Here is a 15,809-nt window from a genome sequence, read left to right on the forward strand (position 1 = left end):
TTTTGACCCTTAAGACTGAGTCACAAAAGTGCAGCTGGGAAAAAGAGTGGAGGAGAAGGACTTACTCACTTTTTACATTGACTGTTGTCAGGGACTTCCATCAGGTGGAATAGAATTGTACTCTAGGAACTCAACTCCCCTTACACACCTAATAGCTGGAATAGAATCCGACTTGTCCTCTGCTGAAGTCCCCAGGCAGAACCAGGACCTGTCCTTAGTGCCTCAATGATTGTGTAAAGTGTAAGTGGAGTGGCCAAGGGTCCAGATGGGTGGGAGGGAGCCCAACTCTGGAAGGAAAGTGAGCAAGAGATGGGCTCCCTCCTAAGGTATACAAAAATAAATTATTCATGGGTACATAGTAGGTGCTTTTTAGCTAAAGAAAGTCCAACCCTTTTTGATATATTTAATTACATGATCACATGCTATTTCTCTGGTATTAAGACTCTCATATTGCATATTCTTGAGGGCCAGATGTAAGAATACACATATACCTTCAGTTCCTAGCTGAGCACCTGTACAGCTGTCAACTGTATGACTTTATTTACTTAATGTACACATTCAGTATGGAATAGACCAATGGCACTGAACCTTTTGGCCCTGCAGGCCAGAATGGTGTAAGGCTAGTTTGTGGGCCAAATTGAGCCCTGGGGCCTGATATGGTCCCCTCCCACCCCTGTGTGCTGGAGTTAGGCCCTGGATGCCTGGCACCACCCCGTTTTGCATCAGGATTGGGCTCTTGGCATCCAGCACTACCCCTTCCCAACCCCTGCATTCTAGGATTGGGTACTGGGGCCTGGCAGTGTCCCTGCCAGCCCTGCACACTGAAATCAGGACTCCAATGCACTGCATATTGCCCAGGGCACTCCATAGGTTTTGAAACTTGGCAGCCAGGGAATGGTGCCATCACTCCCCCTCCCCAAATTTCTGGACCCGTGGGGAGCCCTGCAAGTCAGTTGATGTGGCACTCCAGACCCTGAAACAGACTTGTGCAAGGAGCATGGATATACTTGAAGTCTAAAAAGATTTCTGAATTCATTTTGTAGTAATAACAAATTGGCAAAAATATGAGACAGTTACATTTATTGGAGAATTTTACATTAAATTTCAAGATTTATTTCACTGAAAATTTGAAATTGGAAACAATTCTACCAGCTGTACTACATGATGGTATGTTAATAAAAAATTGAACAAGGAGAATATTACTTCAGAAATTAACATTAACACATGCATGCATTTAGAATTTTCCATATTTATTCAAATACAAGACAAGGTCCCCCCACCCACATTCAGTGATGGAAGCCCATCATCTTGGATTCAGGTACAGAGTTGGGGGGCAGGCAGCTGCTATGGTTCTGGCCCCAACCCACACTCAGTGTCAGGGTTGGAGCTGTGGCCTCTGCCTTTCACCCCACATTGCCTCTCCCTCCCTGCCTTCACCTCTGTTGCCTCTGTCCCTTGTGCTACCTCTTCCCCCTGCCTTCCCCTCTCCTCCTTCCCCATTGCTTGTCCTCAGTCATGACTGCCTCCACTTCCTGCCCCCCTATGCTGTTTTCCCTGCTGCAGAGGTAGGGGGGATGAATTGAAACCAACCTTCTAATAATTAGAGTCTAAGACACAGCAAATTTAACAAATGTCTATATTTTCTATATCTAGAATCTAATTATGGGGGGGAGGTCCTCTCATATTCAAAGTAGTCTTGAGTTTGGGTAAATATGGATAGCCTAGTTCCAGTGGTATTATGATTCTCCTGTCGGATAAGTGATATGCAGCTCACTGAACATGTATAACAGGTCAAAATGTTTACAACTGTTTTTTGGTAAAGAAGTTTGATTTGGATAACATTTCTTCCCATTCTGTCTGCAGGTTGGAAAGCACTTGGAAGCTGGCCAGAGAAAGCTACCATGTTGAAATTAAGTAACTCCTCCACCTTCTCTTCAGGCTTTCATCTTTTCAGTATTGTGGCACTTCTGTTGTTCCATGTGGACAAAGTGCTGGCAGAAAGCCCAAGTGAAGAGCCTGCCAATAAATCAGAATGTTCTGGTTCGTATATTTGCAAGAAGGGCATCATTTTACCAATATGGGAGCCCCAAGACCCTTCATTTGGTGATAAAATTGCGAGAGCTACAGTGTATTTTGTAGCTATGGTCTATATGTTCCTAGGGGTATCCATCATTGCTGACCGCTTCATGTCCTCTATAGAAGTCATTACATCTCAGGAGAGGGAGATAACAATCAAGAAGCCCAATGGTGAGACCAGCAAAACCACAGTGAGGATTTGGAATGAGACTGTTTCCAACTTAACATTGATGGCTCTGGGCTCTTCAGCACCTGAGATTCTTCTTTCTGTTATAGAAGTGTGTGGTCATGGTTTCACAGCAGGGGATCTTGGGCCCAGCACCATTGTGGGAAGTGCTGCTTTTAACATGTTCATCATCATAGCAATTTGTGTCTACGTGGTCCCTGATGGTGAGATAAGGAAGATTAAGCACCTACGAGTGTTTTTTGTTACAGCAGCTTGGAGCATCTTTGCCTATACTTGGCTTTACATTATTTTATCTGTCTCATCTCCTGGGATTGTGGATGTCTGGGAAGGCTTGCTTACTTTTTTTTTCTTTCCCATCTGTGTGGTGTTTGCATGGGTGGCAGACAGAAGGCTTTTATTTTACAAGTATGTCTACAAGAGGTATAGGGCAGGCAAGCAGAGAGGCATGATCATTGAACATGAAGGTGATAGGCCATCATCCAAAGCTGACATTGAAATGGATGGAAAAGTGATTAATTCCCATGTAGAGAACTTTTTGGATGGTACTCTGGTTCTAGAAGTTGATGAGAAGGACCAAGATGATGAGGAAGCCAGGAGGGAAATGGCTCGGATCCTGAAGGAGCTGAAGCAGAAACACCCTGACAAAGAAATAGAACAACTAATTGAGCTAGCCAACTATCAAGTCCTGAGTCAACAGCAGAAGAGTCGAGCCTTTTATCGTATTCAGGCCACTCGACTAATGACTGGAGCAGGCAACATCCTGAAGAGGCATGCTGCTGACCAAGCTCGGAAAGCAGTCAGCATGCACGAGGTCAACAGTGAGGTGGCGGAAAATGACCCTATCAGTAAGATTTGCTTTGAGCAGAGCACCTACCAGTGTCTAGAGAACTGTGGCACAGTTGCACTGACCCTCGTTCGGCGGGGTGGCGATCTGACTAACACAGTATATGTTGATTTCCGAACAGAAGATGGCACAGCCAATGCCGGATCTGACTATGAGTTTACTGAAGGCACTGTGGTTTTCAAACCGGGGGAGACACAGAAAGAAATCCGAGTCGGCATAATTGATGATGATATCTTTGAGGAGGATGAAAACTTCCTTGTTCACCTCAGCAACGTGAGGGTAAGCTCCGAAGCCTTGGATGAGGGCGTTCTGGAAGCCAACCATGTAGCAACGCTGGCCTGCCTGGGCTCCCCCTCTACTGCCACAGTGACCATCTTTGATGATGATCATGCTGGCATCTTTACCTTTGAGGAGCCTGTCACTCACATCAGTGAGAGTGTTGGAACCATGGAAGTGAAAGTGCTAAGAACATCTGGAGCCCGAGGAAATGTTATCGTGCCCTACAAAACCATTGAAGGCTCAGCCAAAGGCGGAGGAGAAGACTTTGAGGATACTTGTGGAGAGCTTGAATTCCAGAATGACGAGATTGTGTAAGTACCTTTTTTAAATCTGGTTTGCTTATATAAAATTAAACACACAGTTGATCATATGGTGTTCAGGAGGCATGTACCATCATGCTCTACTTGTATTGTTGCAAGTCCTGAATGGCCTTGAGTGCCTATGGGAGCCCCCAGTATACTAGAAATGTTGTGTTGTTATTGCACTAGCATGTCAGAAGATAGAGTACCTGTGTATGTTGCATTCTGTGTACCCTGTGTGGAGGAAGGGGCTCATGGATTCATGGAGGGACACATAACCACTTGCTCCTCAAACAGCAGATCCATGTGATCTCGTCCCCACAACGGAAGGACTGGTATCACCAATACTCACCTACTAGCAATGGAACTGGGTTTCCAAGGCACAAGTACAGGAGCTGTGTAATCTGTCCCTTGTGCTCGTGGGGTGTGAGTGCACATAGAATCAGGCTCAGCCTTCTGTTTGCTGTGTTTCTCAGGGTGACTCCTTGGCATTTATTCTGAAAGATATCATATGCAGCACCTCTTTAAAAGTGCTTGTACGTTTGTAAAGCCTGCAGACTGTTGTGAAGAAACATGACCATGTGGGGTGGGAGTGAGGAGGATAAAAGCAACCACATCTGAGCTGACAAGTGGAAAAGGGTTTAGAAGGAAATGATTCTGATGAGCATTTCCTTGTGACCAGTGGAAAATTTATTACCTCAGCATATTTATCACTTTGTAGAGAAGGGAAATAGCGAAAAAGGCTACATTGGAAAACTTATCCTGCAATAGGCTCCAGAGAGAGAACTCTCTGCCCTAGTCTATCTCTGGGAGGGGCAGAGGATGGAAAGACCACAAAACCTGGTCAGCTTGAGTACTACTGTGTCCTCAGGTGGGGCACCCATGAACAGTAGTCTCCATTGCACAACCTTTCCCAACCTCCTCCACCACCAGAGAATGTGGAGCAGTTCCTGGCAGAGTGTGGGGCATACTCAAGAGAAACCCAGGGTTTGGATTGAACCCAGTGCTAAATATTACTCTTTTTTTTCCTTTTTTTAAAGAGACTAGACATTTCCAGTAGGAGCAGATGGAGTATGTATTATGTTTCCTACATTATCTCTTTTCTGAAGGTACAGGGAAAAGTATTTAAAAAAAGAAAAAAAAGAGCAAGGATTAACACTTTTTTTCAATAATGTTATTTTAATATGTATACAAAGTGCCAGACAGTGCTCAGGGGAATGAAATCAGGATGTCTTCCCCCTACCTGTTTGTAACTGTATGAAAACTTCACCGCAGCTGTGTTGTGGATGGTCTAAGTTGTGTTCGTGTATTTGCTGTTCTTGAGTGGTCAAGAACAGGGTATAGCTATAATAGAGAGTAGAGGGATTCGGGGTCAAATTAGTGGACTGTCGATTATTTTGCCAGAAACGGGTCAGTGTGTATGAAGACAGGATATGTTAGCATAGTGGAATTAAGGAACTTTGGGGACATTTTTAATCAGGCCATTTTAGTATCAAAATGAGTGGTAGCAAAATCAGGCTACTGCAGCAACATGTTAGGCTGGGATTGGATTTAGAATTAATTTCCTTTTGACACATTTACACAAAATAATTGTGTGATGTGCAACTATGTGATCCGAAGCTTAAAGACTGTTGACAAATCCTCGCCTGGCTTTCTTAATTGACTGTATGCCACCACTATGGCCACAGGCTTTCTGCTGCCTCCTTCAGGAAGGGTACAGTTGAATCATTTTTCTCTTGTTAACTATGTGAGTGCTTGGTTTCTGGTCTGGTCCTTGGGATACTGGGGTAGGTACAGTCCCTCTTCCCATCCTCCGTATTTTGTACTTACCTGTTGCATTTTACAGATGTATGACTTGTAGTTTTTGGTCTCTTGTAGCTATTCTTTAGGTTTGTCACAAACAAAATAACTAAGGGGTTTGCCATAGAGAAGAGTAGAAAGGATGTGGTTTGATCACTTCAGTGATCTTCCTGAGGCGAAATTGCTGTGTGACCAGTTCAGTATGTACAATAACTGTCATTACTAGTCAACTGCACACACCCTGTCTGCAAGGGGAGATCACCTCTTTTTAAAAAACACAGCCAGGGGCTATTCAGATGCTATGGAACAGTCTCATCAGGCTACTACCAACTTCACCTCATCAGAGCCTGTTTCTTGGGAAGGACGGACCGCACAGGGCCTGCTGCACAGAAATATCACTCTGTCCTAGCTTCTTTGGGAAGCCAAATATTACCAGGGAGATGGCCTCTAAGAGTCACTATCCCATCACAGGCTACTATACTGAGCAGGCCTCTAAGGGTCACTATCCCATCACAGGCTACTATACTGAGCAGCAGGCTATTGTACTGAGAGGAGACTGATCACCTGTGGTTGACATGTTGTTGTTTTTCACCTTTAGAGGGAAAAATTATGACTCAGAACAGGGATACACAGAATAACTAGCCAATCTGGCTGAGAATTAGGCCACAGTTTTTTCAAACATGGGGCGGGGGGCTAGAAGTCAGTTTCCAATATTCAACCTCAGGCACCTGAACAGGGGAGGGGGGCTGGATTTGCAGAATTAGTGTGCACCCGGCAGCTATGATCTGCTTCTGCAAATGTAACGCCACCACACCGGGTGCCTCAGCTCAGGCTTCCCTCTTTGAAAATTGAGGCCTACTTTGAATAAATCCTTATTTCCATCTGAATACTCTGATGACCAGGGATCCTGGTTTCTCTGATTTAAAAAAAAAATAAATGCAGTTTTCAGTTTAGAAAAAGTAACCCAAAATCCACATTGTTCCATGATTAAAATGACACACCACTAATATCTATGTATGTATTAGTGGTGTTTCATTTTAATCATGGAACAATGTGGATTTTGGGTTTCTTTATTTTAAACTGAAAATTGGGGATTATTTTCAATCGGAGAAAACCAGGAATCCTTGCTGATCAGGCAGTGGAAGCCTGTTTACAATGTCAGCCTATTTGTTAGGATTGTGGCATAGCTAATTAGAACTATATTAAATACTGTAATGGCATGGCTTGCTCAGCCCAATCAGAGTCTAAGATTTCAGGATTCACTTGCCCACTGGTGGCTAGTAGGTCTGTCCTTATGAGGCTTTATTGGTCTTGCTAATAGTCTGGGATGCTGTTCCAACTGTGATGCTCTAGATTTTATTGATTAGTTTAAGATAAAGTCAAGATAAGCAAAGCTGGCTAAGATAAATATATCTATCTATGTGACACTGACTGCTAAGATGGGGCAGGCCTGGAGAGAGCAAAGATATAATAAAACTGTACTGAAATGTCTAATAGAGCTCTGGCTGTAGCCTACAAGTCTCTCAGAAATTGGGAATAGCCAAGGGGGCTTAGTTCTTTTGAAAACTAGGCCCTCAGTATTGCACAGGCAGAATGCTCCCAGAAGGCTCAATTACATAAAGCATTGTTTGCTTATGGTATCCAGCAAGACTTCCCTGTTTTGAAATGCACTGGTATCCCTGTCCCCTAAAGGGCAGGAAATAGCTGTAGTACAAAGTGGAAACTGTTATTCTTGTGGGCATTTAACCTGGCTTTCACTCTTGTGCTGGCAAAGCAAACCGCATACTACCTAGGTGTGCCCTTGAATCAGTGATGCCAGTCTTGTACAGCATATACCTACCACAGCATTGCTTTTGTTATTTCTCCTGACATAGCACTGATGGGCAGGCGTCAGAGGGACCCTGGATTTTACAGGTGTAAGTTAGCAATCAGGAGAAAGCAGCCTCTAAATATGTATTACAAGGAATGGTGTATTTGGATATTTCTATGCCACAAGACACTATAGGTCATTAATGTTTTAGAGAGTAAATACTGTAGTAGCAAAGACTTACTTTATAAATGTTAACGTATAGGAGGTTGAAGCAGCAAAATGTTCTTTCCCCTTATCTCTTCTCCTCTCCCTGCCCCTCCCTCCCACAGTCATTTTATACAAAGCAAGGAATGGAAGTACTATAGGGGTTTTCTTCAAGAGGCTGACTCTAACCTTAACTTATATCCCTGTATAGAAGTAAAGCTTTCTTAATCAGTTATGCCATCAGGGCCTGGGACTATCCACCTCTCTGCCCATAAGAATTGCCTTAATGGAGAAGGTCAGCATTTTGTTTAGTGCAGGAGTGGCTTGAGCAAAACTGTTGGCACAGGCAGCTTCTTTGTGCCTTGCAGCAGATTGAGGAGGGATTAGGGAGCTCAGTAGGCATTTCTATACTTTTATTAATGTGTCTTTTTTACTGCACATTAAGTATAGTACCTGTAATAGCAGGACTAACTCAATGCACAGTAACCAGCGCTATTGCGCAGTAGCACCAGCACACAGTAGAATTAGTCTACTGTTCATTTAGTGTCTTGTGTAGATGCACCCAGTGGTAGGTAGGGCACAGAGCAGAGAAACAAATCCAGGGGAAGAAGATCAGAGTGGTATGTGGGGAGGGTGTGGGACTTACCTTGCAGCCCACCTGCCAAAAAGTTTGGCCTCCACTGGTTTAGTGGATTTTGTTCATGGAAAGCAAAACCAGATGATTCAAATGTAGTCCAGTATAATTGCTCAGTGCTCTTCTTCATGTGGTAGATATCCTGTGGGCCACAGCTGATGAGATCAGTTTATGTCCTGGGGGCATGAGAAATGACACTGCTGCTGAGTTTGTCTGTAAAGTTGCTTGGAAAAGCAGCAGCTCTGATATGGTAAGTGGTTTTTCCAGAGATCAGGTTAAAACCTTTCTGCTACCAGCTTTAGTCTGCCTTCTTCACCCCAACATCTTTAATAGGAAAAAGAATATGGAATTATTGTTTTGTGGTCAATACAATATCAATCATGCAGACTATTATGTTTTATCAGAGAGAAAGAGAGATGCTGCTCAAAGATGCAGAATTACATGTACTGAAATTTCATACTTACTGTCAGGCCAGACCAGCTCAGATGATGTTGGGTAGTTTTGTTTAGTTAGATTTATAATATAAAAAGTATCTGTTGCAGTCTCAGGGGTGAAATTATGACCCCACTGAAGTCAGCTCACCCGAGTTGGTTTTGGCACTTCTTTAAAACACACATCATAGCAGATATAAACCTACCAGCCAAATGCCCTCAGAGATCAAATGCCAGCCAAACACTAACAGTGTTTAAGAGAAAATGCTCATGTGTCCACAAACCATCTCTCTCCAAAGGCTCCAGTGAAAATAAATATATGCTTTATAGTGTGTCCTGAAGGTCAGTGAATATGGCAACTTTGGACCAAATAGCACTGCATGTTTTAAGTTTTCTAAAAAACTCAGGAGACCTGTTTCTAAAGAAGTAAAAACAAAACCATATTGGCTCAGATCACTTTTCCATCTAGCTGAGAGTTGTGTCTGGCAGTAGCCAGGGCCTGCAGCTTCAAAGAAAAAACATAAAGCCCCCAGTAGAGTTGGTTGTGCAATAGTGCAGTTACAGAGCAGACAGTAGGAGGTATTTCCTGATTCAAAACAAACGTTTTGTTAAACTGGGTCAAAGTTGACACAACAAACATCCCCTATGGAGGTTTTATGGTTGGTACTTAGCAGAGAAGACAGTCTTCTCTCTTGGACATGCACCTGGTGGAATCCCTAGTTTGGGGAAAGGGTGGTGGGAGGCAGGGGGAGGGAGGTTAAAACACCAGGAGAACAACAGCAACCAACTCAACATCCCAAGGAAAATCTTAACACTGAGCCAGATTGTGCTGTGCTGTCTTTGGTTCGGAAGCATTTCATTCTGGTGCTCACAGTCTTCTGTAGTTGGGCAGGACTGCTCAGGGGAGGAAGGTACTGCTTTTGGGTGCTGGAATCTGGTCTTAGTTTCTTGGTAGAATTTCTTCAAGCAGAGTCCTTCCTTTGAGCAACTACCAATCCCTTTATATAATTGACAGGGTAACACGAAACAGTGGTCATCAAACACAACTGCTGCTTGATTGCTGCTGGGCCTAAATATGCCTTGTATGCAAGAGGAGTGGGACTTCCATCCTGTTACAACCTGGGTATTTCCTCTGAAAGCCTTGCCAATCCCATATGGCATCCCTTTGGTTGTAGCTTTTTGTGCCCAGGCAACTGATGTTCAGGTTATGCCCAGAAGCACAAGGTGGAGTCTCTCTTATGCATTTGTGTCTTAGCTGTGGGTGATATTTTTATACATGTAAAATGTCTAATCTACTTCTGAACCCTTCTGAAACAGTTTAGTTCAATATCATGTGGAGATAACTTCTTCTTACCAGCTGTAATTTTGTCTCCTACTCAGTTCGTTGGGTGACCCCTACCCTTGTGTTATGAGAAAAGGGAAATGGGAAATGGGATAATGTGATCCTTTTTACCATTTGGTATATTATGGCCCTCTCCTTTTTTTTAAGCGGAACCAGAGTTCCTAAGGGAGGCTGCTTGCATTGATGGATGGTGAATCCTATTGGCTGGTGAGCTGCACTGCATGTTATCTGCTGCTTTGTGGCAGCTTGGATTGATGCTTCAATAAAACTAAGATTAAATAAGATAAACCCCAGATATTTCTGCAAAACGTTTGCTTTCAAAATTTTGGTTTTCTTGATACATAAAATCAGATTTTTTCAAGACAGATCGAGCCAGGGGAAAAAAAGAAAACAACCTACCTGTTTTACAATTAAAGGAAAAATTGTCACCAAAGGCAATCCAGCTGGGTATATTTGTGTTTTTCAGTGTGTGGCATTTCAGATCTCCCTCTGATATATTAAGTTATAAAGAACTGTTTCATACAGATGGAGCTCTATTTTATACTATCTAGAACTGATAGCAAAGACATTTCTAGAGGGCTTTGGAGTTAGAGCAGGTTATTCTCTGGACTGTGTTCATAAAGGGTCAAATTCTTCTGAGACTTGGGAAAGACCTCTGTTAAGAAATATTCCCTGGGGCTGTGAGTTGAATATCTCCATTTGGGGCATCTCTTCTCTTCTTCTCTGTCTTGCAAAATGGGTATCTGTGCTGGGCATACAGCCTGGGAGTAAGGGGTAAGACTGTCACAAACTTTTATGTAGTTCAAGTGGCCTAAGGCACTATGGGAGAAGTGCTGAAGAGTTATAAATATTGTTTCAGCATCAGCCTTGGGGTGATGGATTGAACCTGCATCAAACCAATGGGAGCTTGATTTCTAGTGCTTGAAATTGTGCACCTGGGGTGGAATTCTGTTCCCCTTTGTCCATCTAAATGGTGAGTTCTTAGCTGTGTAAATGTTGAAAGTTTGACTTGCACACAGGTTGCAATGCTATTTTCCTGGCACTGTGGATGCATAAGGGTGCATACATAGATCAAGTAAATGGAGGAGGTTATGAGCTGGCCAGGCATGGACACGGCTCTGTCCACTCACTGATTCTGGAGACTTACCAGCGTCTAAGGAATGAAACTGTAAGCAGCCCGAAACCTATGAGTAGTGGGTGTTGAACTGAGGAGGACCCTTTTATGTGTTATTTCCCATAACTGAGTAGTTGGGACACTTGCCTGGGAAGCTAGAGACTCAGATTCTAGACCCTATCACGTAGAGGGGCTTGAGCCTGTATCTCTTTAGATTTCCCAATACAACACAGTTGACTCCTATGCCACAGGTCAGGCATTCTCTAATACTGCCTCTGGTGCTCCTTGTGAAGTTGCCGCTCAGTCAAGAGAGGGAGGTACATGGAGTAGGAAAAAAAAAAAAGGAAGCTAAAGGGTGTGTGGTTGCTGTTCTGAAAGAATGGGGGCCCTAGTTCTAGTCTGGGGACTTGCTTCCAGTACTGCAGAAAATACCATATTGCACTGCTCTCCATCCATTTTATCCAATGACTAATAAATGCAGAGCAGAGGCTCGGCTTCAAAAGGTGCACTGGAGGGGAGTCTGGATTGCACCTGACCTTAGAGTGCTGTGGTGAGTAGTCAAAGAGACTCAGCCCACAAACTTCCTCTGGGTGACTGTAGGTCTAGAACCCAGGTCTCCAGCTTACCTAGGTAAGTGTCCAAGCCACTCTTCTGTTGAGGCTTAAACAAAGGGCAGATGTTCCTTCTCTCTCTCTTTTTATATAAGAACTTACATGTACGGGCTCGTGAGGCCCAAAAATGACTGGTAGACATCTAGAAAACTGTTCCGTAGATGAGCAAAGGGAAATAAAATTCTACCTCTGGTGGGCATATCCTGTGGTAGGGTTCACATTCACAGAGCGAGCAAAGCATGTTGCTGGCCAGTTACTTGTGTATGTGCCTGATTTGCACAGGCATTGACCTGTTGGTGTGGTAATTATCCTTGCTGATTTGAACACCTGATGGCACATGCCCAGGTCAAGTGACTGGCAGCCTCATGGACTGTCATGATTTCAGCAGACAAAGGGCACACATTGTGACCAGCACCATGTCCAACTATGTCCAGCCACCTCAGCCTGAATGACCAGGAGGTCCCTATGATACCTGAGGACAGTCTTTGGCAGGAGTCCAGAGCAGGGCTCCAGCTTAAAACTGTAGCAAGAGGCCTAAACTGCTCTGTCAGCCTGCCCTTTGGTTACCCTGTGTCATGCTCTGGAATCCCAGCCCTGAATGCCCCCAATGATCTGGTGGGCTATCCAGCCCGTGTACCCTTATGGAATGCTGATCTTAAACCCTTCCTCCATTCACCCAAACAATCCTGGTGGTTGTACTTTTGTGTGGCTAAAGGATATAGGGCAGTTAGGGCCTGAGTGGTACTCCCCTTCCTGCACACTAAAAATCATGGGCTGAATTTAGGCTGTTTACCCAAATGATGCATGACCCATCATGGACGGGCATGAGATTTACAGAGATGTCATATTCCACACAGTGGATTGTTGGATGCAAGGTGACTTTGGTGGGTAAAGTAAGTTGTGCCAACAGATAAGGCAAGACTTGAGTGTTGTGGGGGGGGGGGGGGTGCACGCGCACGCTCATGCTGAAAACAGGAAGAAGGAAAAGTGGTTAGTTCTAGTTGATTCCGTATTAAGAAGTGACACAGTTTTTGTCCTTGAAAAAACAATGTTTCCTTATTTGTAATGAGCTGTTGTTGGCAATTTTACCACTGCCAGCTGCATCTCTGTGGTTGATTAAGGGAGCTTGCATCTCAGATATGTAATAACTCTCTGAAAGCCATGTGAGAACCCGTTATTAGCCTCATCAGGGTCTGTGTACACATCCGCTGCAGTCCCTTATGAAAAGGCTACCCATTAAATGCTTTGTAGTAATTTACAAAACACAGGATCCAGTGTTGTTTTAAAAATTAAAGTGATAGCGCAGCTAACCCTCAGGGGTGTTGTATGCTTTGCCTCTTTTGCTACTTGTCAGTCTGCAGGATGGCAGCACCTGCCTCTGCAGCCCCGTAGCACCAAGGCTCCCGAAGAGAAGAGAACTAGCCCTTTGCAGGGTGCAGGTTTTTGCCCATGGTACCCAGAGCTCAGGCCTGGTCAGTCAGGGTCTGTGTTCCCATTTCCTCTTTGCCCATTATACTGCATTGGAGGTAGCCCCTGGATGGGCTGGAAAATGATACGACTTTACTGACCCCTCTGAGTACTGAAGCCTTCCTTTCTTTGGTAGAGCACAAACACTAGAGGCAGAAGCAGGGCAGTCCCACCTTCCAGCATGCTGCCATGGCTCCCCTGAGGTATTGGGCTGTCCAACAAGTGAACAGCCTCAATGTTTTTGTGCTGGAGCGGGACTCATCATTTCTAAGCCTACACTGTGGGTCTGCCACATGCTTTGTATGTGACCTTGGGCAGTCACTTTTCCATTGTAGTCACAGCATCCAGCTAGGCCTGACTTGGAGAGGGTGCCTAATTTCTTTTGGATGCAGGATTGATGCTGCCATGCTCCAGTGGCTGCAGTGGGCCCTACCTGGGCTAAACCATATCAGATGCAGAACTCAGCACAGGATGCACAATCTGCGGATTAAATGGCACGTCTCTGTACTATATGTATCACCAGAGCTGCACGAGTCTCTCTCCACCACATATGTCTAATGGTTCACTTATGGTTCCCAGGGGAACCCAATATATCCCTCAGACTTGGGAGCATGAGTGCTGTATCATCTGGTTGTTAATATCAGCCAGTTTTCTGTCAGTTGTGCCCCAGGTTCTTTCCTTAGGTGTAGGGGGATACAAAGCTGGTCTTATCAGCTCCCTGAAAGCCCTGCAACCAAACCCCTCCTTGATAGTCCTCCTAGCAGCCCCAGGTACAAGTTGCCCAGGAGAGAGGCAGGCTGCACCCCTGAGTGCCCATTAGGGAAGAGGAACAACCTCTTCACTTCATCCTCAGGGAATAGCCAGCCAGGAGAGAACTGAGCCACCCTGGAGCAGCCCTACCCTCTTCAGTCCCAGCTCAAAGGTGAGTCACTAGGACTACTCATCTGGTACTGAAGAAAGTTGCCAAAAGGTCTGCTGATAGCAGTGAGGAATCCTGATCCTAATTCATCCTCAAAGAGAAACCATTTCCCCCCTCCCAATCCCTTGCAGTCTTATGCCTTATATCAAGCAGTATCTCCAGACGGTAGGGCTCAGGAGATCTGAGGCCTTGAGGTGCAGTTTAATGAAAAGTACCCAGCTGTAGCAAGACAAGGGAAAATGATGTGCTGGTCAGCAACCAGCATGGCAGCATGAGCCCTTTCCTTGACTACAGGAAGTTGGTAGTGGGCTCAGCACCATATCCAAGATGGTTGGGGTCTGGGAGTAGGTTATAATCAAAATAGTATAGCAATGTGTTTGACTCAGGAATAGGCCTCTGCCCCTGCCATAGAACTTGTTCCCAGTGCCATTAGCCTGACTCTGTTAGGAACAATATCACAGCTATAGCATTGGCTCATCTTGTGCATTGAAACAAGCAAGATGAAATGAAAGGCAGACAGCTGATCAGAGAGTCTGTTCAGATGTGCAGAGAAACATCTGCCATTATCACGAGCCGCACAGAGAGCAAAAAAGGAATGCAACAGCCAGCTGGCTGAGACAGACCCAGACCTTCCCTGGAGACTAGTCCCAGCCAGGAGGTTCCCACATGCTCCCCGAGGGAGGGAGGAGCTATTCTGGAGCTGTGTGCCTCAAACAATACAAGTAGGTTGCTACATCCTTCATAGGCAGGCAGGCAAAGGGGACAGGCACCCACCCCATAGTCTGGATGCTCCAAGGATATGGGCCCAGACTTGTTGGAGAGGGGCAAGTGGCATTTGTGGCACCTGTGGCCAAGAGCATGGTACGCCTGCAGCATCCTCAGAACTATAATAAGAGCAAGCTTTATCTTTCCGCTCCTTCCTTCCCCTCATCTGGCTCTGCTTCACCATTTTGCCTACGGCTCTTAAGGAGGTAGGCTTGGTTCAAGGGAGGTGCTTACAGTAGGAATAGCTGCCCTTTCAGCCTCCAGAGTGCCTGGCCTGGCTACAGGGCATTCACATTCTTGAGCTGTGACAAGTTTACTTTTCTGTTTAGGGGTAGGGGTGGAGCTGCTGCCCACTTTACCACCTCTAGCCCAGTCCTGAGAGCACTTACCTGGGATGCAGGAGATTTGATTAAAGTCCCTCTCTGCCTATTTGGGAAGAGGGGATTGCACTACAAGCAGGACTGTAAAGGGAGGTGGGAGGGCCCCAGAGTCTGTGGTTTGTACAGCTCCACTTTCACGAATGATGCAATATTCACTGGGCAAGAGGGAATGACCCAGTTTTTGGTGTTTGGGGCATTTCTCCTGGAAGGAGGAGGAAATGCTCAAGGTCCAGAGAAGGTTCATTTGTATAAACTGAAACAGCTTCAAGAACCAAGCCACTATAGTACAACCCATAGTCCAGTGGTTAAGGCAGTCTGCTGGCAACTTGAACTTAAGTCTCTGCTTCCAGTTTGGCAGAGAAAGGGTTTGAACCAAGGCTCCCTTGTCTTAGCGGTAGGCTTCCCTGGCCACTGATCTGTAGAGTCTGGGGGGAGAGAAAGTATTCTCACCTCTTTCTTGTGATTACAGCTGACACCCGAGGCATCTTGTGCATCTGGCATGAAAACTCAATGCTTCCTCGGGGACATGAAGATTCTTTTTTTTTTGTTTCAGCTCAAACTGTTTGCTGAATTGACCTGAATTCATGAGCAGATTCAGCTGCCTTGAAACTGGATTTTTTGGTGAATAAATGATTTGCTAAAAGAAT

The 15,809-nt window shown here is 45.0% G+C and overlaps 1 protein-coding gene across 13 annotated transcripts in view; it reads left to right on the forward strand.

Moving 5' to 3' along the window:
* SLC8A1 (solute carrier family 8 member A1) overlaps positions 1-15,809 on the forward strand; it is a 349,364-nt gene that overhangs the window by 48,642 nt on the left and 284,913 nt on the right. For 12 of the 13 annotated variants that reach the window (XM_059720277.1, XM_059720279.1, XM_059720281.1 and 9 more), the window contains exon 2: positions 1,864-3,697. In XM_059720277.1, coding sequence (XP_059576260.1) covers positions 1,902-3,697 — 1,796 coding nt within the window. In that variant the 5' untranslated portion in view covers positions 1,864-1,901. Of the gene's footprint in view, positions 1-1,863; positions 3,698-15,809 lie in introns of those variants that run through there. The other variant, XM_019480085.2, reaches the window with a different exon arrangement.

This window comes from Alligator mississippiensis, chromosome 1, assembly GCF_030867095.1.
Source record: "Alligator mississippiensis isolate rAllMis1 chromosome 1, rAllMis1, whole genome shotgun sequence".
Lineage (NCBI taxonomy): Eukaryota > Metazoa > Chordata > Crocodylia > Alligatoridae > Alligator > Alligator mississippiensis.